General features: G+C 43.8%; 1 protein-coding gene across 1 annotated transcript in view; it reads left to right on the forward strand.

The window, feature by feature from the left end:
* The window catches only part of ME3 (malic enzyme 3), a gene marked incomplete at its 5' end in the record, with an annotated part of 218,681 nt that overhangs the window by 147,949 nt on the left and 48,355 nt on the right, over window positions 1–22,377 (forward strand). Inside the window, one exon of the mRNA XM_004708884.3 lies at window positions 8,253–8,356. Within this exon, the coding sequence (XP_004708941.2) occupies window positions 8,253–8,356 (104 nt within the window). The remainder of the gene's footprint in view (window positions 1–8,252; window positions 8,357–22,377) is intronic.

Consider the following 22,377-nt stretch of genomic DNA (forward strand, 5'->3'; position numbering starts at 1 on the left):
ACCTCATGATTACACAGGCTGGTGTGCTTCTTCGATTTGGGCTTGTTGCTTCTCTGCTATATGGCCGCTCGTTTAACTTCAAGCCTTTAAGACCCCAAGTGCTGTATCTTTTGATGGTTAGGCACCATCTGCTTTCTTCACCACATTTGCTTATGCACCCAGTTTGTCTTCAGTGATCATGTTGGGAGGGTGACCATCACAGAATGCCAGGTTATTAGAACAACGTGTTCTTGTGTTGAGGGAGGCCTTAAACAGAGGCCCAAAGTCTCCACTTCCTCAATGCTTGCCATATAAAAATGTGTATCTTCCTCCTTATCTTCCTCCTGCCCCACCATCACACTCGCCCTTCTTCTGCCTCTTAGTGATTTCTCTCAGCTAGGTTGCCATTACCCCAACCCCCCAGGATCTCGACGTCCTCCTCGTTGCTGATTTTAACGCCCTAGTTGTGTCCTGTCTGTGGCGTCCTCTCCTCCCCACAAGTCCCGTTGCTTTCTCCTTGTGCTTGCTTCCCATGCCCATCTTATATAGTTACACAAAACAACAACGACGAAGACAAAACAAAAAGAATACTAAAGATTGAATAAAAATAGAAAAAAGTGCTAGCAAGAAGAAAGAAAAAGCGTACATAGTTCCAGGTCTGTTCGCTGACCTTTATGACTATCTCTTCACTGGTCCTGGAGGGTTCTGGGAACTGCCCCTCCTAGCCAGAAGTCTATTTTGAGGCTCCTCAGGGGCTTTGTGACTTGGCTTTTCTCCTGTTGCGGATCTGTTATGTTCCCTTCTTGGTTCACTCCACTGTGGGGGAGGGGAGTGTCAGCCGGGACTCACCCCCTGCCGTGTGTCCCCAGTATTGTCCTCTATCTTGGCATGCTCCAGCGAGGGCACAGCATGGCTTGAGCTGTTGTCAGCCCTACCATCCTCTCTGTGCCTTAGCAGCTCCGTGCAGGGATGTCATCCTCATGCATCTTCTTATTGAAGTATTAACTGTATGAAATAATAAACTATCTTTCAGCCCGTCTTTTTTTATATACTTAAAACCGTCATTAGGGTAATGAACCAGTTGTTAAAGTATTTTAATCTCACCACTCGTTAACACATTAACTGAAATTTGGAGGTTCAAGTCTACCCAAAGGCACCTCGGAAGAGAGGCCTGGAGATCTCATTCTGAAAACCCTGGGGAGCAGAGTTCGACTCTGACATTCCTGGCGTCGCCTCACCATGTTTCCTTATACAATACTTGCTCGATTTCTAGAATTTTTATTACTAAAAGAACCTTATTATTCAGAATCTTAAAAGAGAAAGGAAATGAGATGTTGCCCTCAATGCTACATATGTCTCCATGCATGCACATAAATGGAGCTTTTACCTAGCTACAATCCTCATGTGCCTGCAATTCCGTTCTAATTTTTTCAGTTCATATTATTTTGTGAGCATTCTCTCCTCATTTACTTACCAGAGTTTATTGAGTATTCACAGGTGACAAATATTCTGCTAGGCGTGAGGGGGATAAATTAGAGCCAGGCCTGGATAGAATATTCTAGTCGTCAGGTGTTTCAACGGTGTCACCTCATTTATCATTTTAATGGCTGGTGTGTTACATCTACGCCAAATGTCTGCTTCTCCTGCTCCTGCTTTAGGTCTCTAGAGCCCCCTCTCTCTCCTGGGCATGCTCCCTCCCATCAGATCAGCCCCTCCACAGGGCAGGACTGGCCAGGATCCAGTAAGGAGAAAACAGAACATGCCCCAGACCTGGCTGGCCACACCACCAGGATAAAAGAAAGCAGCTCTCCCCTAGTTCAGTAGGAATAGGAACAGCGGCGCTTTGTGGAATACCAGCAATGTGCCAGGCATGGTGATAGCCCTTTATAGCACTCATCTCTTCTAAGAACAGCATCTGTATGAGGTCATCTGCTCCCCGTTTTACAGATGAGGAAGCTGAGGCTGCAGCTTGTTCAGCTACTTACTGCAGGTATGAGGCTCAGAGCTGGGGTTTGAACCCAGATCTCTGACTCCAGAACTGCTTATTTTCAACATGACACTCTGCTCCAGGGGACACAGGTTTGTGAGGGACTATGTGATCAAGGTGAAGAGAGTTAGGGCTTCACATAGTCCAGGTTCAATGGCTACTCAATAGAAAGTCAGAGTGTGCTGCTGCTATTGTGGTGTCAATGATTCATGTTCTGCTACTAGCTGGAAGGATCAAATGCGCACAGAGGTGCCTCAGGAGAAAGGCCTGGTCCACTTCCAAAAAAAAATCAGCCACTGAGAATGTTGTATAGCATAATGCTATTCTGACAGCCAGGGGGTCACTACGAGTCAGAAACAACTCCAGAGCAACTCAACTGGCCTTTGTTCTGATGGATGCTTTGTGTAACGTCTTCCCATTTTTAAGAAGCCGCGCCTCCTCCAGGCCCATTTCAAGAACTTCCCCCCTCCCACCCCACCCAGCGCCACTGCCGTCGAGTCCGTTCTGGCTCACAGAGACCATTTAGAGCAGCGGTTCGGTTCTCGACCTTCTTAAGTCCACGACCCTCTAATGCAGTTCCTCATGATATGGTGACCCCCCAACCATAAAATTATTTTCGTTGCTACTTCATAACTGTAATTTTGCTACTGTTGTGAATTGGGCGACCTTTGTGAAAGGATCATTCGACTTCCAAAGGGGTCGTGACCCACAGGTTGAGAACCGCTGCTTTGCAGGTTCCCCAGACTAAGCGTCTTTACGGGAGCCGGCAGCCTCATGTTTTCCCTGTGCATCAGATGATGAGTGAACCTCCTAGCAGCCCAATCCCAAACCACAGCAGCACCCAGCTCCTTTTGAGAAAGCCAGGACAGTAAATCCTGTTTCATTGCGGAAGGTGGAGATTTATCCCTTTCCGAATACATTCACTATGTGATCTCTCACACCTTACAGCTAAACAACAAAAACACAAAATCAATCCATTGCAACTTCCACCTCATATGTCAATGCAGGGAGGAGGCTGTTGTGAGGAATTTGGGTGTCAGAATAACTAGACCATCTGTATGTATGTCTCTATAAAAACTCCAGAGGTGACAGGAGTCAAAGAAAACAGCCCTCCAGATTTCCTGTTGAAGGAAAACATCTGCTTTCCACAACCCTGAAGCTCTGAGTCACTTTCACCTGCCCACCCCAAGAGGTTTGGAAAAGTAAATATCTGGGGGCGATGATCCCACGAGGAAGGGACATCTATGTTAAGTTCCTGAGCCAAGTGGGCAGGGGAGTTATGTGGGAGAGCAAGCACGCTGTCAGCCCACCATCAGGGCTGTGTGTGGAGTGGTTTGTGCATCTTGTTTTATCTACTTGGGGCCCGACAGAGTCCCAGGCTGTCCAAGCTGTGGGTGGTTGCTGTATGACATCCCGTCCATACCCTAAGATATGGCATCGGATTCACGGTGGCCCTGTATCATAGGAGGACTGCCCCCATCGAGTCTTGTGGGCTGTAATATAGAGCCCACCCAAAAGCATATGTTCAGATCATTTCTTCTGCAGAGTGACCTGGTGGGTTCGAACCCCTGACCACTCCATTAGCAGCTGAGCACATGACCATTGTGTCCTCAGGGATATTCTGTCTGAGCTGGAAGGGACCTGAACTACTGTCTGGTTCTGTGCCCTCCCTTACAAAGCAAAGGAGAGACTCCGGAAGGAACATGGCTTCCCCAAGAATGGCCTCAAAGCCCAGTGTTCAGTCCATGCTGGGCTACAAGTCTGCGGGGAGAGCTCATGGACCTGTCTCTCCTGCCCTGGAAGTCTTCTCCCAGCAGAAGCCTTGAGCCTCTGAATTCACACCACAAGGAGATGCTGTGCTGAGAAAGCTGGTGGAGCAGGGTGTTGGGTCTCCTTGGAGAGACCAACACAGAAACAAAAATGGAGCTGGGGGAGGTGAATGGATTGGTGAGGACACTGGGGTCAGTCACAGGGACAGAGCCACTTCCACCTTGTAAGAGTATCATCAGTTCAACTAATCAGTATTCCGCATTCTCTACAGGGTGCCTTCTGAGGCACGCACGCTTCAGACACATGAGCTTTACTTTCTCCTGGGTTTGACTGAGTCCCCACCCACCCCTCAAAAAAGTCTAGGGATTATATGCCCCATAATTAAGAGTCTACAGTGTGAATCCATTCCCATGACATCCGTCCCGAACGGCAGATGCTCTCTGACTTAGATGTTAGTGCATTTTTTGCTACACAATGTAAATATTTTTCCAGCTCAGAGAGTTAATTGTTCTCCCAGCTTCAGTCCACAGTGCAATGGTCTGGTGAACGAAGAGAAATGTTGTCTCTGAGATAAACCATAGGAAGGCAAAGCCAAGGAAACAGTCCGAGAGCACACCCAACGGTCACCTCCCACGGAAGAGGAGAAAGTGTGGTTCACCTGCTCTGGCTAAATACCTTAGCCTCGATTATAACCATAGACCTATTAAATTTTAAAGGAAACTGGTTAAAACTAACAGTGGTAAAGCATTCGGGTGCTATCAGGTGCCAGGCACCCTAGCCTGATAGAAGGGCTCAGCGGGGAACGAGCCTGGCGCCCTTCTGGACGTGCTCTCAGCCTGTGGAAAGCCATGAACTTCCGACTACTGCTCTCACCGAGGTTCTGTGTGATCTTGGGCAGCTCATTGAACATGGTGTCTCAGATGTCTGTCAGTCTGGATTCTGCTCTCCTTAGCTCAGTCCCATGATTCATGTAATTCACATGGATATTTTTCCCTCTTAAATATTTCTAAGGGCCTCACATGTTCTGGCCCTGTACAAATCACTGAGGAGACAAAGATGGATCAAGAGCAGGTCTTTTTCTCAGAGAGCTTGCAGTATGTAGTAGAGACCATTTTATCTCCATTTGACAGAAAGGGAAGAGTAAGCAGATGGGAATTAAATACTTTACTCAAAGTCACACACCTAGTGCCATGGCTGAGCCTGAATTCAAATCCTGGTCTGCCCACATACAAAACCCGAAGTCCTTTCTGAGTCCAAGTCCAGGAGATAGTCTTGGGGGACATCCTGACCATTGTCGCCTAGCTAGGGGGTGGCCTTTCCTCTATAGCATGCTGCCTCTCAACTCCTAAGTGTCTTCTGTTCCTCCTGATAAAGTTGTCAAATTTAGCAAATAAAGATACAGAGCACCCTTTTAATTTTTAAGTGCAAGCAAGCAAATAATTTTTTAGCATAAGTAAGTCAAAAAGCATTGCTTAGAAAGCACAGGAACATTTGTTAAATGTGAGACTATTGTTTCCCAACATATCCTCCCGCTAGCACAATCCATTTCCAAAGACGTGTTTCTATCTTTTTAACTCTTCCTGGAAGCACTCTTTGACTCACACCATCTCAAACCAGCACTTTGGCCTTGCAAGGGACTCAAGTCATGTTCCTTTTCAATGTTCTTTGAGTCTGAGAGCAAAAGGAAGTCTTCAGGAGCAAGATGAGAGTTGTAGGTTAGATGGGGTAAGATTTAAAAGAAAAAGAAAAAATTCCCGTAGGATGAGCCCTGGCTACCCTCAAAGGATGAACAAGTACCTTGTCATGATGAGGGAAATTCCTCCACACAACTTTCCTGGCCTTTTAGTCACCAATATAATGTTCCATTTTCTTGAAGCTCCTTCATAAAGTTGCTGTGAGGTACCATGCGGTCAGTTCTGACTCAGAGGGGTCCCCATGCACAACAGACAAGGAACAGCCGGTGCTGTGCCAGCCTCACAATCACTGTCATGTTTGGGTCCATCGGGTCGGTCCATCTTGCCAAGAGCGTCCTCTTTTTTGCCGACCCTGTACTTTACCGAGCATGATGTCCTTTTCCAGAGACTAGTCTCTCCTGATAACATGTCCAAAGTACCTGTGGCAAAGTCTCACCATCCTTGCATCTAAGGAGGATTCTGGCTGTACTTCTTCCAGGATGGATTGTCTGAAGACTATAATCCTTGATCATGATCAGGAGATGCTTCCAGTCGTCTTCCCTTTCAGCAAGCAAGGTTGTAGCATCTGCATACCCAAGGTTGTTCTCACGCCTTCCTCCAATCCTCTGCTGAGTTCTTCCTCATGTAGCCCTGCTTCTCTGATGACTTGCCCAGCACAGTGTGTGAGTAGGATGGTGAGAGGATACAACCCTGATCCATACCTTTCCTGACTTTAAATCAGGTATAATAGGCCCCCATAAATGTCCCATGTCTTTTGAGAAAATCCGCTAAGATTCACCTTTTGCAATTCCAAAAGAACAGTTGCTTTATCCTTTGAGCCAACATCTTTGCCTTGAATTTAACGGATTAGGCAGAATCCTTCAGAAGCTACTGTTTTGATAGGATCATTTTTAAAACTGTTTTATTGGCACCTCATCTACATGTCATGCAACTCAATAGTTCAATAGTATCAATAAGAGTTGTATAGTTATCACCGCCATCAATTCTAGAACATATTCTTCTCGTTTTTTTCTCCCTTGAAGGCATCCTAGCAAGAATAAGGCAGGTATTCTACTGAAATAGCTTGCCTGCAGCCATCCACTGATCTCAGAGACTTATTTAAATGAGCTTTCTGTGGAATAAACCCTGGTAGCAATACTTTTTTACTTGCCCTTGTGTATATATTTATTATCTATTTTAAATTCTAATTCTAAATTCTTATTCTCAGCTTAGCCACTTTCTGGCTGTGTGAGCTTGGGCCAGCTATTTAAACTTTAAATGCCCACCTTCCAATTGGTAGAGCAGAGATGAGACTAGTCAAGGTCATTAGAAGGCTCAGATGAGTGAAAGCAGTATAAAAATACTTACAGGAAAGTCTTTCTCAGCAGCAATTCCATATAGAAACTTTCTGACTTTGGCAGGGAGGGTACATATTCTTATTGTTTAAGAATTTGGGGCATTAAATATTTTATTATTAAATTACAAGTTTTTAAAATATATATGTATATATATATATATTATAAGGACTGCTTATAGCTTTTATACTCACTCTTAACTAATGGCCCTTGATCTTTATTGCTGGCGAACTGAGAGATTGTTGGAAAATCCCAGGATTTTTCAGTACTGCTGGAGAATATGAATGTGCCCCAGAAGCAGCATCGGCAGCCAACAGTCCAGAGCACACGCTATGCTGCCTAATTGTACCAGGGATACCACTGACTTGGAAATGCCGAAAATTATAGCACTCCATGTACCCTTTTAATCACTGTAAGAACTGAAAAAAATGAATACTAAATGAAACGAAAGTGTGAATATTTTCCACAAATGTCAAAAGCTATTCTATTTTTTTCACTTTTGTGTTTGCCTTTCCAGAATGTACATGTATGTTTCAGATCATTGTAATTATGACATTTGTGTGATTTCATATCCTGCTTTTTTCACTTAAAACTCAGCTCCTACACTTTTGTGCAGATGGCTGTGTATATATGTGTCATTTGAACCAATGAAGATGCATATATATGCAAAAGCAGGATACCAGATTGCACATTTTTATTCATGGATACTATGATTTCCTTTAGTCATCACCGTCACCCTGTGCAGCTGGTAGTCTGTCCCTATCCGAAGGCTTAACAGGGATCACATAGCTTTCTAGTGGTGGAGGTGCGGCTTGACTCGAGGACCCTGGACGGCAGAGCCCCTGACACGCTTTGTCGTACAGCAGCACTTAGGATGAGAGTGCACATTTTCATGGTGACTTAGATCCAAAAACTGATTCCCTAAAACCTTACCACGTGGAATGACTCCATTTCCCCAAGACACCATATCCTTTTCTCTACTTTTACTGCGAGCCCCCAACCTTAATGTTGTTGTTTGGAGCATTTCACAATGGCCAGAAGTATGATGTATTCTCGTCACTCGGGAAGGTACCAGAGGTAGCTAATGGTTAGTGGATGCGGCAAGGGACCTAGTGTGCATAGAACAGTCCCCGCTACATCAAAACCTCCTCTGGGTCAGAATGTCAATAGGTGCTGATGAGAAAGCCTGAAATAAACCCAAAATCTGATGGAAGGCTGTGTTTGAGAGAGGTGTACCTGGCTTAAAGCAACCTTGGTACATAAAGTGGTGACCCGTGTGGGCGTTCACACTCAGACAAATGGCTTACTCTTCAGATCTTTCCAGAGGGGACCCCTAAGTCCCCAGCCAGATTCTCACTCTTTTATCCCAACATTTGGGCCTTCAAAAGGAAGCAGGATGCTTAAGGAAACTGCTGGAAGAAGAGGGTGGGGTAGGGAGAGGAGGAAGCCCCGAAGAGGGAACTCAGTAGTGGATGTTGTCTGTTCCAGGAGCTGCTCAGAGACCCTCTGTATATCGGCCTGAAGCACCAGCGCGTGCGTGGGAAAGACTATGATGAGCTGCTAGATGAGTTCATGAAGGCTGTAACAGACAAGTAAGTGGGTCCGTCTATTCTGTGTGAAAGAGATATCAGCGTTAAAGTCAGCGTTGATTTTCATAGATCCACAAACAAGAGGCCATCAATGTGAGCTCTTCAGGGTTGTCTAAACATGCAGACTTCACCCCATGCTCTTAGGCTCATCTCTGGAAGACTCTTCAGAAGTGGAGAGAAAAAGGACACAGTTGGTGGCTGAAGGCTGGAGGTTCTGTGACCTGGAGGTCACGTCTCTGATGCACCCGGGGGGGAAACCTCTTAAGGACTCTGGGTTCTAACCACGAAAACGAATGTTGCAAGGATGGTGGAGGGAAGAAGTCTACCTTTCTGACAAAATCGCTTTGGAAAGCTGCTTCCACGTTAGTTATCATTTCGTCACTTCTCAGTCAGGACCACGCAGGGCCAGTGAGCCACGATAGCAGACCACACCGGCTCTGGACTCGCAGGATTTATGAGGTGTCAGCTCCCACTGGGGTGTGCACCCTTGGCAACTCCTGCCCCATTTGCCTGTCTTTGTGGCCACATCTCACCCTACCGTGGCTGACATGCTGCTGGGCTTCCAGCCAGTGTGAGTCTCAGGAACTCGGCAGGCCTCTGTAGACCAAACATTTTCCCTTCTCACTTGAAAATCTCCAGCCATTCTTGCTGTCACAAGAGTGACAGGTTATGGGCCGGCCTATCCTTGGCAAAGTCCTCCCTTACTGGAACTCAGCCACTTGAACCAGAGCAGCAGGCTGCAAAGAGTGCTCCTCTGACCAAGACAGCCCATCAAGTCTAATTTGAGTTGGCTTTGGGAGTGGGCAGAGCTATCACAGTGCACCGGACTCTGTGAGAGTGAATTCCCTGTACCAGAAAGAGTCCAAGCTAGACATATGGGTAGTGTCTATAAAAGGGAATTTCAACCGTCAGATGCTCTTTAGAATACCTTCCCACCCCAGTATTCTATCCTGACCTCATAAGACCCTGTGTGATTGGCAAAGAAAGTATTATTAGTCACATTGGTGAAGAGTAAACGGAGGCAATGTTAAGGGAACATAGTTAAGGGAACTGACCCAGGTCACTTAGTATCTGGCAGGACTGGAAGTTCAACCTGGGTCGGCTGATTTTGAGTCTAGACTGCTTCCTATAATGCTGAGTTCCCTGTGAACGAAGAGATGAAAAGAGAAGGGAATGACTTTGACATTGAGAGCCTAGATTTATATTTTGCTTCCTGGGTTCCAAGGTTCACTGCTTATCTGATGAATGAGTAGTCATTCCTTGAATCCTCACAGAGAATCTTGCTATTGATGTGAGAAGGTTAAATAAATTAGGATATAAGGCTCTTCAAATTATCATCAAAATCACTTCACAGCTTTGCAGACACACAGGCAGTCCAGGGGTGAAAGCTCAGAATGGCATGCATCAGGTGGAAAAGATGATGTAGTGACAGTTCATGGCTTTGACTTGCAAATAAGCTAAAGCAGATGTTTCTTGTGGAAACTGTAGGTGGGAAGTGTGTTGTTCTCCCAAGCACTCTTGGGGATATGTAGCCCCAAAGTGGAATGCCTGGGCCTAAGAGTGAGTCGGGGCCTTCAAACCAGAGGCAATGTATTTTAAGAAAGAACCTTGGGAAACACTGACCCTGCCTTCAACTTTCTTGTCTCTTTCCAAACCTCCTGCTAATAAAATGTTCCACCTTCTTGCCCTTACTCACTTTTCCGGGAGTGTCTTCCGATGTGGGGGTCAGAAACAAACTTGCTAAGACAAGGTTACTCTCCGGAACTGGGCTACAGGGAAGACCAGTAAGGCAGAAGGAATCTCCGCTTAAGCCCATGAGCCATAGCAATAGGTGGTTACGTTTGTCCTGTTCAGAGTCTTCTATTCTGAGGGCCATTCCTAGGTTCCTATGGCAAAGATTAGTCATTCCATGATTCCTGCTGGCTCTTCCTGCCATCGGTGGCTCAAGGAGCTTGCACCTGAGCATGACATCCTGCTGAAACAGGCTCTTCCTGATGACTTCCACCTAATTGTTTTTTAAAGTGTTACTTACAGTAGCTTGGTTGCTACCCTAGAGGTCAAAGCTGAGCTGTCCTATGGGGTTCCAAGGCTGTAAGTCTTTATGGAAGTAGATTCCCTCCTCTTTCTCCTGCGGAGTGGCTGGTGGAGTCACTTAGCATCCGAGTGTATAGCCAGTGCACTCCCAAGGCTCCTTTACTTACATGAGGATGGATGGACATCAGCTGTTTCATGTTTGGACAGGGAGCCCTAATCTAGCTGATATTTAACCTGGGCTGGACAGAAACGTGGTAGCAGCAGCAGCTTCAGCTCTGATGCAGACCAGGAGAAGGAAGCACTTCCTTTGCCCCCATTTCTTCAAAGCCTAAATGTAGAGACTCCTATGCTGCTAACACAAAAATGATGAAGAAGAATGAAAATAATAGTTAAGAAACCCCAACTTTTCAAAGGGTTCATCTACCTTTTAGCTCCAAAAAGATTTGCTTCTTTCAGATGCTCTCTCTCTCTCTCTGGTTTTCTATTTATCTTTCTCTGTGTTTCTCTTTGTCTTTGTGTCTATCCTCTCTCCATATATCACCCTCTCTTTTTCAGTGTCACACATACACACACACACATCCTGGACTCAACACTGGAAGTTCACATAGTGGGGATCACCACTGAATTCATTGTAGAAGGATCTGGTTTCCAGAACCATCCAGACGGCCATGGACCTCTGATTTCTGATCCCAACTACTGTCTAGGTCCTTAATTGCCACCTGTTGAATTCACTGTGAGCATCTGCCCTTTCCAAGGCACACACATATGCTATATCACCTCAGTATACATGGAATTCCCCCGAGTCCACATCCCCTCTGCTCCTGTTCACATTTCCTTCTGCCTTTATGTTTGGAACATGCCCCTAAGGGTTTCGCTTCAAATACAGTTGTATCCTGATCAGATTGATAGCAAAGGAATTTATATTTATACAAAGCAGAGCACAACAAGATAAAATTTTAGACTGTCCTTTGAACCATAATCAGTAGGGCCAAGGTATACGGTGGGGTACCAAAAATTAAAAATTAAAAATAAATGAATTTTTCCCCAAAGTTATGTGTTTAATTTTTTTTTACAAAACAACTTCATCACCTTCAAAGTACTCTCCATTGCACTTAATACATTTGTCAAATCTGCAATTCCATTCTTGGAAACATTTTTCAAACTCATCTGTTTGGATGGCTGACAGCAACTCTTATTTTTTTCTTCGCCTCTTCTACATTGTCAAATCGCTGCCCTTTCAGGTCTCTCTACATTCATGAAAACAAAAAGAAGTTTCACAGAGTGAGATCAGGTGAGTAAGGTGTGTGGGACAAGAGAGGCATACTGGTTTTTGCCAAAAACTGGTGCACTAAGATGGCTGTGTTAGCAGGTTCATTGTCATGGTGGCAAAACCAGTCCCCCAACTGCCACAAATCAGGAATTTTTGTCACACACTATTAGCCTATCTTTTCAGAACCTCTAAATATAAAGCTTGATTAACAGTCTGACCTGGTGGAATGAACTCCACATGCACGATGAGTCGACATTTTCATACAGTTAAGAAGTTCACGCGTGTCCAGAGCGAGATTTGTCACCAATCAATATTTCACCTTCTTTGAAATGAGAAAAACCACTCAAATACTGGAGTTTTTCACATAGTGCTGTCCTTATAAGCTATCTTCAACATTACAACAGTTTCTGCAGCATTTTTCCCAAGCAGGAAACAAAATTCCACAGACACGCGCTGTTCTCTTAAATCGGCCATCACAAAAAAACGAGGTTCAAGTGAAATTGCTTTCATGATAAAATTTACTGTGACCCGATCACTGAAGACAAAGCGGGTGAATAAGCAAAGGTGGTGAAGAAATCTAATGGTGCCCAGGTATCAAAAGATATAGCATCTGGGGTCTTAAAGGCTTGAAGATAAACAAGTAGCCATCTAGCTGAGAAGCAACAAAACCATATGGAAGAAGCACATCAGCCTGTGTGATCATGAGGAGTCGAAGGGATCAGGTTTCAGGCATCAAAGAACAAAAAATCATATCACTGTGAATGATGTGGAGTGCCGAGTAGTGACCCAAAGCCCATCTGGATATCCCCTTACAGAAGGAACGTAGAGAGGAGACAAGCCAGCCATCTAGCTGAGAAGCAACAAAACCATATGGAAGAAGCACATCAGCCTGTGTGATCATGAGGTGTCGAAGGGATCAGGTTTCAGGCATCAAAGAACAAAAAATCATATCATTGTGAATGATGTGGAGTGCCGAGTAGTGACCCAAAGCCCATCTGGATATCCCCTTACAGAAGGATCGTAGAGAGGAGACAAGCCAGTCAGGGTGCAGTGTAGCAACTATGAAACATACAACTTTCCTCTAGTACTTAAATACTTCCTCCCCACCACTATCATGATCCCAATTCTACCTTACAAATACGGCTAACCAGAGGATGTACACTGGTACAGATATAGGAACTGGAAACACAGGGAATCCAGGACAGATGAACCCCTCAGGACCAGTGGTGAGAGTGGTGATACCAGGAGGGAGTAGGGAATGTGGGGTAGAAAAGGGAAACCAATTATAAGGATCTACATATAACCTCCTCCCTGGGGAGGAACAACAGAAAGGTGGGTGAAGGGTGATATCAGAGAGTGTAAGGCATGGCAAAATAATAATAATTTATGAATTATCAAGGGTTCATGAGGGAGGAAGGCATGGGGAGAGAGGGGGAAAAACGAGGAGCTGATACCAAGGGCTCAAGTAGAAAGAAAATGTTTTGAGAATGATGATGGCAGTAAATGTACAAATGTGCTTGACACAATGGATGGATGTATGGATTGTGATATGAGTTGTACGAGCCCTCAATAAAATGATTTATAAAAAATTACTATGACCACAGAGAACCTCCCAGGAGATGCCACTGGGTGCACTAACTCAGAGTGAGTTGTTCGGTGCTCACCTAGCAGGAAAAATGGGTACTAAGTAAGCTCCGTTCCACCCAGTGCAATTCCAGGTTTTTTTGTTTTACTTTGGTGTTTGTTTTGGGGGGATTTTTTTGGGGGGGTGCCCCCTCATACATCCCGTGTCAGTTATCTATTGTTGGAGTAACAAACTGTACTCAAATCCGAGTGGCTTAGTACATTTTATTTGCTCGTGAATCTGCAATCTGAACTGACTCACTTGGGTTGGTTCTTAGCTGAGTTTTCCAGCCATCACCATATAACTGCTTTCAGCTGAGAGACTGGGAGAGGTGGTGGGGGTAGGTTGGGACACTGGGAAACTTGGACACTGGAAAATTCATGCTCCTCTCTCCAGATAGTCTTAGGATTTCTCCTTGTTTACATGCTTTCTCCTAACGGTCCCTTTTCTTCAGTAGCCAAACATTTTGCATGGTAACCCAGGGCTTCCAAGAAGCCAAAAGTGAGAGCTATCAGGCCTTCTTAAGGATGACATCTGGAACTGGAACCATATCACTTCCATCATATTCTGCTAGTTAATTTAGCCCACAATCCAGGAAAAGATAAAGCCCAAGACTGTAATACCAGGAGGCATGGTTCACTGAAGACCTCCCCAGTCCAACCTGGAAAAGACAAAAAGGGGGGTGGGGGGACAGCCAGTCTTATCAACAAGGGGGCTACAAAAAGTTTGTAGGAAAATGGAATGAAAAGATAATGGAATTTTTTCCACGGCCCTCTGGTTTAGGAAGAAGTGAGCCCTGGTGGGCCTGTCAGGTAACTATTGGACTGCTAACCACAAGGTGAGTAGTTCAAATGCACCCAGCCTCAGAAATCCTACATAAGGGTTGTGATGAGTTGGCAACAACTCAATGGCAGTGGGTTTTGATGTAGGAAGATACCATCTAGAAATGCAGAGAAAACAACTCAATGGCAGTGGGTTTTGATGTAGGAAGATATCATCTAGAAATGCAGAGAAAACAACTCAATGGCAGTGGGTTTTGATGTAGGAAGATATCATCTAGAAATGCAGAGAAAATAGCCCAGCTACATATTTGGACAAGGAAATGTGTCATATTAAATCAAAGACTAACTAAATTCCTGCTATGTGCCAGACAAGGTGTTAGGCATAGTGGACCAACATCAAAAGAAAAATAAGAACTCATTCTGTCCCTAACTCACTTTTCATTCAAAGGCTCTTCTTTTATATCTACTGCAAACAAGTTGACCTCTGTTTTGGTCTGGGTTGACTAGAGAAACAAATTCATAGACACTTATATGTGTGTAAGAGAGAACTTTATATCAAAGAGCAATTGTACATTAAGGAAACATCCCAGCCCAGTTCAGATCAAGTTCATAAGTCCGATTTTAGCCCATCTGTCAATACTAGTCCATAAATTCCTCTTTAGACCCATGCAGCCATGCAATGACATGGAATGCAGAAAGGTCAAAGGCCCATGGGTAGAGGGTCTTGTGGACTCATTAGTGGTGGAAGCATCTCAATGCTGGCATGGGTCTCTATGTGGCTCCTCCAGTTTTAGGGCTCTGGCTCTATCAGCATAGCTCCATGTGGCTTGTCAACAGGAATGTCTGGACATGGAGTGTCTACATCTGGCCTCCAGTCAGCTATTTATCTCTGCCACACCTCCAAATGAGGTCTTCAAGCTTCAACACGATTGACAGGCTAGACTCCACCCCTTCGCAAGTTGACAGGAGATTATGTAACTGCTACAACCTCTAAATTTGGCTAAGTCTCTAAGTCTATATGTAAGTCTCATATCTGAAAGAAATATTCTGGGATGAGAATATTCACCTAGAATACTGAAATAGATGGAAGTTGTCAGTTCAATGAGGGCATTTACAGTTGAGGGAATGATTTAGTTCACTAAGGCATGACAGTAGAAATTTTTTAAAAATATAGCTCACTCCAACGGTCTGACTTGTGTCTGATGGAAAGTTACAATTTAAAATTCTCAATGAAATTTAGGATTAGACTAGGATATCTTTCATAGAAATGGCAATGGTTACTCTGTGTGCCAGCTCTGATTGGTAAGCTTCTAAGGCCTCTCTGAGTGTCGTGATTGATGAGCAGTGTCTGCCATAAACAGAATTAGGTGAGGACACTTTAGCCATCCTGATTATATGAGAAATCTTTTGGTTTAATCAGCTCCAATGGCTGAGTAACAACTCAGAGACCACAGTGTTCTGAAGGTTGAAGATTTTTCTTCTCTGTATTAGGCTGGATTCTCTAGAGCAGCGGTTCTCAACCTGTGGGTCGTGACCCCTTTGGGGGTTGAACAACCCTTTCACAGGGGTTGTCCAATTCACAACAGTTAACAAAATTACAGTTATGAAGTAGCAACAAAAATAATTTTATGGTTGGGGGGTCCCCACCACATGAGGAACTGTATGAAGGTGTCGCGGCATTAGGAAGGTTAAGAACCACTGCGCTAGAGAGACAAAACCAGTGGCTCTCATATGTGTGCGCATAGAGAAAGAGATAAGCTGAAGGTTTCTCATGACACATGCAGCTGCAGAGGCACACTGGCAGGAAGCAGGAAGATGAAGTAGGGAACCCACAGGCTGGTGGACGCAGAGCTGAATGAATCTGAGGTCCACTGAACTATGTGAACTTCAAAAGAAATACAAGCCAGGGCTCACCAGATCTTCTGAGGAGACAAAAATCATAGCAGAAAATAAAGATGGGTGTTCAGTTATTAGATGTTCCCTTTCGGTTCAATAGAAACTCAGAAGAAAGAGCCATCGGGGATGAATGCCTGGTTAGAGAAAGGTTCATGGAAGAGATGGAATTGTACATGTTTGGGGATGAATTTGAAAAAGCAGCAAGAAAAAAGGGGGGGGGCATTCCCCTAGAAAATAGATCCTGAAGAAAGTAAGAACACGGGAAGGTAAGAAGTGTGCAGAAGACCCTGGAAGGTTGACTCTACTGCAGGCAGGTGGGGGCTTTGGGAGGGTCCAAATAGAGCTAAGCAGGAATGGGCCAGGTGCCAAAACCCAAGCAAAGGGTCATAATGATCACTGCTTAGGAGGAGAAAGAGCCTTACTAACCCACCTAATCCTGAGGCATTTGAAGTGAGCTCCCCGAGCCCCAGGACTCTAGAACGGTGCATCGGGTGTATTAGAAATGGAATATTTCCCACCAACCATGAAAGGTTCAAACTACGTGAAAAAACACTTTAATGTTTTCTATTGCTTTCTGTATTGGGGTTCTTTTCAAGATTTCAGTGGTTAAAGAATTCTGCTAAAATTGATTCAAAATGACTGATCCATATGATATTTTATTCAGGATTTGGTACAGTTAGCAACAGGGAGCCAGGGTAGCTTCTTGGAGTTATTGAGTAGAAATGGGCAGGGCATGGGAGAGCTTAGAGGCAGAAACATGGCGACTCTAGTTCTGGCTTCTCTGGGGAAAGCTGCCCTGACCAGGCTGGCCTGGAATGGCTTCTCTCCTTGTAAACATAGTGTAACATATTGACTGTGTACTGCTAACTAAGCAGGCACTGTTGTGGCATCTCTTCTACAGTGGTCTTGAACCTCTTTAGAGCTTGTGGTTGTTGTTTTGACTCTAATCTCACAGGCAGAGCAGAGAGGGAACAAAGACATTGCAGACTTGTGGAGGGGTTAAAGTGTGCAGTGGCTAGAATAGATGCCCTTTACCCATCATTCCTGCCTCAGGTATGCCTATGCCTCTGTAACCTCTCTTCTAGACTCCAGTCGATGACACTGTAATGTCTCTACTAGATTGGCAGTCCTGGGAAAGGGGGTTGGAGCATGGCTTTAGGAATGGTGGACACACAGTAAATGATGGGGGTGGATGAGTATATTCTATGGCTGATTAGTTAGTTGGTTGTTGGAGGGGTTGAAAGCTCTCACTCCAGCTAGCTGTCAGTTAACTCATTCATTCACTGCCATCAAGTTGATCCAGACTCAAAGTGGCCCTATAGGACAGGGTAGAACTGGCCTGGTAGGTTTTCAAGGTTTTAAATCTTTACAGGAGCAGACAGCCACCTCTTTCTCCCAAGGAGAAGGTGGTGCGTTTGAACCAGCAGCCTTGTGGTTTGCAACCCAATGAGTCATCAGTGTGCCACCAGAGTTATCTGTGAGAATGGACTAAAGGCCATGAACTGAAACCACATGTGAGGAAGCTCAGAAGAAGGAACATCGGGACTTATTCTGGTATGTCTGGCCTTTGACGGAGCAGAACTGTTTTCCAGTATCACCCTTCCATGTCTAATTGTTGACCGTCTGGTTCCTTCGTGTTCCCATCAGAATGGGAACCTGTTGGTCACAGAGGCCTAGGCCTGCCAGGCATCCATCTGAGTCAAACAAAAGGATGGGAGACTGGAGAAAAATGTAAACCAGCATCCAGCTCCCCAGAACCTCTCTTCTCCCATCCTATCCCAGCAGACTGAAGATTGAGAGGGTTTACTAGTCCATGCTCAGGTCCAATTAAAGGTCCAATTAAATGTCCCTGACCTCCTCTAAGAAAAGGAACTCTCTTGAGACCATACCCACTGACTACAGATGTTACTGGTACGGCCTTTAGAATTGGGCAAAATTGACTCGATGGCAGTGTGTTTGGTTTGGGTCTGTTAGGCAGTGCTTTCATGGTTTCCTGGTGGTACTGGCGAGTAAGTGCTGGGCTGCTAACCACAAGATCGTCAGTTTAACCCACCCTCCATTCCGAGGGAGAAAATGAAGCTATCTGCTCCCATACACATTCATGGGGGGTGGGGGGAACCTACCCAGGGTCACTATGAGTTGGAATAGCCTCATCCGTGCATTCATTCTTGAGTTAATATTTCCACAGATATATCCATCACTGTGTCCACGCATTCACCCATGCCGCCGTAGTCTTACATTCCCTCACTTCCCCAGGGCCGCTGACTCCATGCTAATTCTCCAAAAACTAAAGCCGCCCTAGAAGCACTGGGGGTGCTCTGTCTCCATGTGACATTCTTGGTATGTGCAACTAGTAAATGTTTGCACTTTGCTCCTCGTGCCTGTTCAGTTTAACTCCACCCCTTCCCTGAGTGGTTTGTATATATTAATATACAGGCTTTGTGTATGTTAATGTGTAGGTGTGGGAGTGAGCATAAGGGAAAATTCAAACAATAGTTGCAGGATTTAAAAAAAATAATGATAATAAAAATGGGATATATTTAAAATGGTCATCACTGGAACATTCAAATCCATAAACATTTATATCAATAAAAATGAAAAATATAAACAAATTCAATTCCCAACTCAAAAGCTGGAGGAAGAACAACAAAGTAAAGCAGAAGAAATCACAAGGAAGGAAATAATAAAATTTAATAAATTCACTGTGGTTAAAAAAATTCATTCCTTGATGACTCAAAGAATAAATTTAAGAGCATATGGGAATTATTTTGTAAAATACTTAGAACTAAGCAATAATATTATTATTTCATACTGAGTTTTACAGCTGAAAGAGTTATGTACCTTTAAATTTTTACATTGGTAAAGAAGAAAGTCTGAAAATTAATGACTTAACTTACAACCTAATAAATTAGAAAAAAATAGTAAGTTGGTCTTTCTAAAAAAAAGTAGAAGGATGAAAATAATAATCACAAGAGTGGAAATTAGTAAATAGAAATCAAATATGAAACACTGAGAATCAAGAAAGCAATATTCTTTAAAGCACATTAGTAAACAAAGCTCTGATTATGGGAGAAATAAGACAAAATAAATAATAACAGGCTTAAAGCTAGGCAGTTCTTGCCAAAAATTATATATAAAAAACAAGAACACTAAATTAGTGGCTGGAAAACATTTTACTCTCTGATGGATTGGTTACTAAACTGACCTGGGCCCCCATGAACAATTAAATAATTCACCTTCATTAATTCACTTAATACAGAACCAACTCAATAGCACATGACAATGTATTTAGTATAGCAGTCCTATTGAGTAGGTACATTATTATCCTCTCCCACTAAATATCTACACTCCAGGGAGAAGTCTTTGTTCTGTTTTGTTTGCTACTGTATCTCTCGCACCTAGATCAATGTCTAGTGCGGAGTGGATTTTCAGTAAACACTAAACGAAGCTATACTTTATAGAAGAGATAACTGGGGCACAGAGATGCTAGAGAACTTGGCCAAGGCTATGCATTTAGTAAATGATGAAGACAAGATATGAAACCCACTCCCCAAATTGAGTACTCTCTATTCTGTTTCTTCTATGAAAGAAAAAACCTGTTCCGCATACTCCAGACTCCTTCTTACAGCAGCAGGCGTGGGGGAGGAGGGCAAATGGTAGGAAGGTTTTCTAAGAGCTATTGCTCTCAGAGTAGCTAGAGCCTACTCACATCTCTCTACCCTGTTTGTTTCAGGATGGGGCTAATGCTCCACCTGTCCTCACCATAAAGGGGACTGGAGGGATCACACAGATTCCACTGTCAAAAGTCTAATTTCTGGAAGCTAAGGACACCTCATTGCCTAACATTCACCAGAGCTTGGTGTTCTGTAAAGTCTCTCAACAAACCAAAATTTCCACACAGCTCAGCAGACCCCAGGGACAAAGTCGCAGCTCTTTTCTCTGAGCCTTCCTGTTGGCTTGAAGATGGTTGTTGTAGGGGTTGATAGATGCTGTGAAGTTGGTTCTGAATCCCGCACATCACAATGAAACACTGCCCAGGCCTGTGCGATCCTCAGATCTTTGTTAGGTTTGGACCCATTTTTGTAGCCAGTGTGTCACTCCATCTCATTGAGGGTCTCCTTCTTTTCCATTGCCCTCAACTTTACCAAGCATGATGTCCTTCTGGTAACTGGTCCCTCCTGATAATATGTCTAAAATACATGAGGTGGAAATCTTGACATTCTTGCTTCTAAGGAATATCTTGCTGTACTTTTTCCAAGGCAGATAGGTTAGAACTTCTGGCAGACCGTGGTATGCATATTCATTATTCTTCAGCAATACAGAAATTCAAATATGTCTAAGTTATAGCTGATTTAGATGGCTTTTCTAGCCATAATTCATTTTGTGATATGATTCTGGATTTTTAAAGCTATAGTCCCATCTTGGAGGACATTCTCTACTAAAAAATAGGAATAGGATAGGATTAAAACCTGACCTCAGTAGAGGGTGTGAATCAGGCCACACACTGTGTTTCCCTGATGACCTCTTTAAGATTCCACCTTACAAGCAGGCATGAACCAGGCCACACTGTTTTCCTTGGATAGGTAATGGTGTTGCTATACAATTCCACACATTCTTCTCCTCACCTGGAAAGCCAAATCGCTTTTGTTTGTCTGAGCTCTGGAAAAAGCTAGAAGACCGGCCGTGGCTTTTGGACATTTTTTACTTCTGCCTCTGGATCCTGGTTTGCCTCACCTCTGTCTGCCCCAGAATTTGCATGAAAGCGCCCACCACCATGTGAGGCACGTCCTCAACCTTTCATGCATTTCGGTGGGACATTGCAGTGAATTGCAGACCACCAGGGCACAAGGGAATATTCTCAAGGGAGAAGTGGAGGGCAGGGGGGATGGAGTATCTTGGAAGAGGTGGACATTGGGACATCTTCTATCTCCAACTCCTTAGAACTAGTCTGGTATTAATTCTTACAAAAGAAATTATTACCACAACATCAATTCTTTTTCAGTCTTCTTTATTTATTGTCCAGCTTCTGCATGCATAGGAGTTGATAGAAAATACCATAGCTGGCAGTGGGGGGAATGTTCTAAAATTGATAATGGTAATGATTGTATAATTCTCCTTGCTATGAGTGAGCAATTAAACTATTGAAGTGTGTACTGTGTATATGACATACCAAAAAACTGTTAAAAAGAAAATACCATAGTTTTTGTCTTATCTTAGTGTTACATCTTTGCTATTTAACACCTTTTTAAAGCAATATGCTCAATGCAATATATCGCTTAATTTCTTGACTGCCACTTCCATAAGTGTTGATGGACAACATTAATCTTTTCTCCATTTATCATGATGCATTTAATTAAGTGTTTAAAGTCTAGACCTTCTTCCCAAAAAAGAAGTTGCCAATTCATTGTTACAAAGAACCATTGTTATGCTGGATGCTTGACATTTAATTACAGGAGCCCTTAGAGGTCAAGAAATTGAGATTCCAAAAACTTAAGTTCAAAATCACCCAGCTCCAAAGTGGACTTGCCCAACTCCATCTGACTCAGAATTTGTGTCTTTTTAATATAAACCCTCCGCTGGTCTGTTTTTCCAGTGCAGCTGGGAAGACACACCCTGCAAGTAGTGCTCATTTGTGTTAATGTGAATTTTTAGGGAGTGGGGAACAAAAGAGAGCATCGGGTTTAATGATACTTTTGTGATGTATTTGTGGTACTTTGCAACTATGGCCTTTAGAGAAAGAGTGGGTGACTCCACAAAGACCTAATGATGTCCTATAGGGTGTGTAAAACTGGGCCCACAGCAAAGGGGGCTATTCTCCGACATGCATTCATTCTTTCTTTCATTTGTTCACCATGAATTTACTGAGTCAAGCAAGCGCAGGGCACTGAGTATATAGCAGAGAACTGGTAGAAGCAAGTTTGTATGGTCCTCCATGATGGTTGTCTACAGCTGATATACCACAAAACAGGCGTCAAGAAAGGAGATATGTTATTATTTATTAGGTGCCCAGCATGTGCCATTCAATGGTGAGTTAGGCACAGCCCTTGCCTTCAAGAACTGTGGGCCCTGTGTCTGCTTTAATCTAGTTCAGCACCTACCATGGTGTGTCTCTTTTAAAAAAATAATTTTATTGGCTTACAATTCACATATCATAGAATTCAATAATTCAATCATATTAAAAAGAATTGTATAATCATCACCATACCATGAGTTAGTCTTTTCCCTTTATTCCCTTCCTTGGCTTTGCCTCACTCCAGTCCTGAAAGCCCACTGAATACAGACTGAATTTTCTCTTCCACCTTCAGACTAACAATCATAATTCAAGGTAGAATTTAGACAGTGATATGATACAATAGAGGTCCCTAGATGGCACAAGCCATTCACATGCAACTGTTAACCTAAAGGTTGGTGGTCTTGC

This window comes from Echinops telfairi, unplaced genomic scaffold, assembly GCF_000313985.2.
Source record: "Echinops telfairi isolate 266 unplaced genomic scaffold, ASM31398v2 ScPeMD7_1713;HRSCAF=2227, whole genome shotgun sequence".
Taxonomy (NCBI): domain Eukaryota; kingdom Metazoa; phylum Chordata; class Mammalia; order Afrosoricida; family Tenrecidae; genus Echinops; species Echinops telfairi.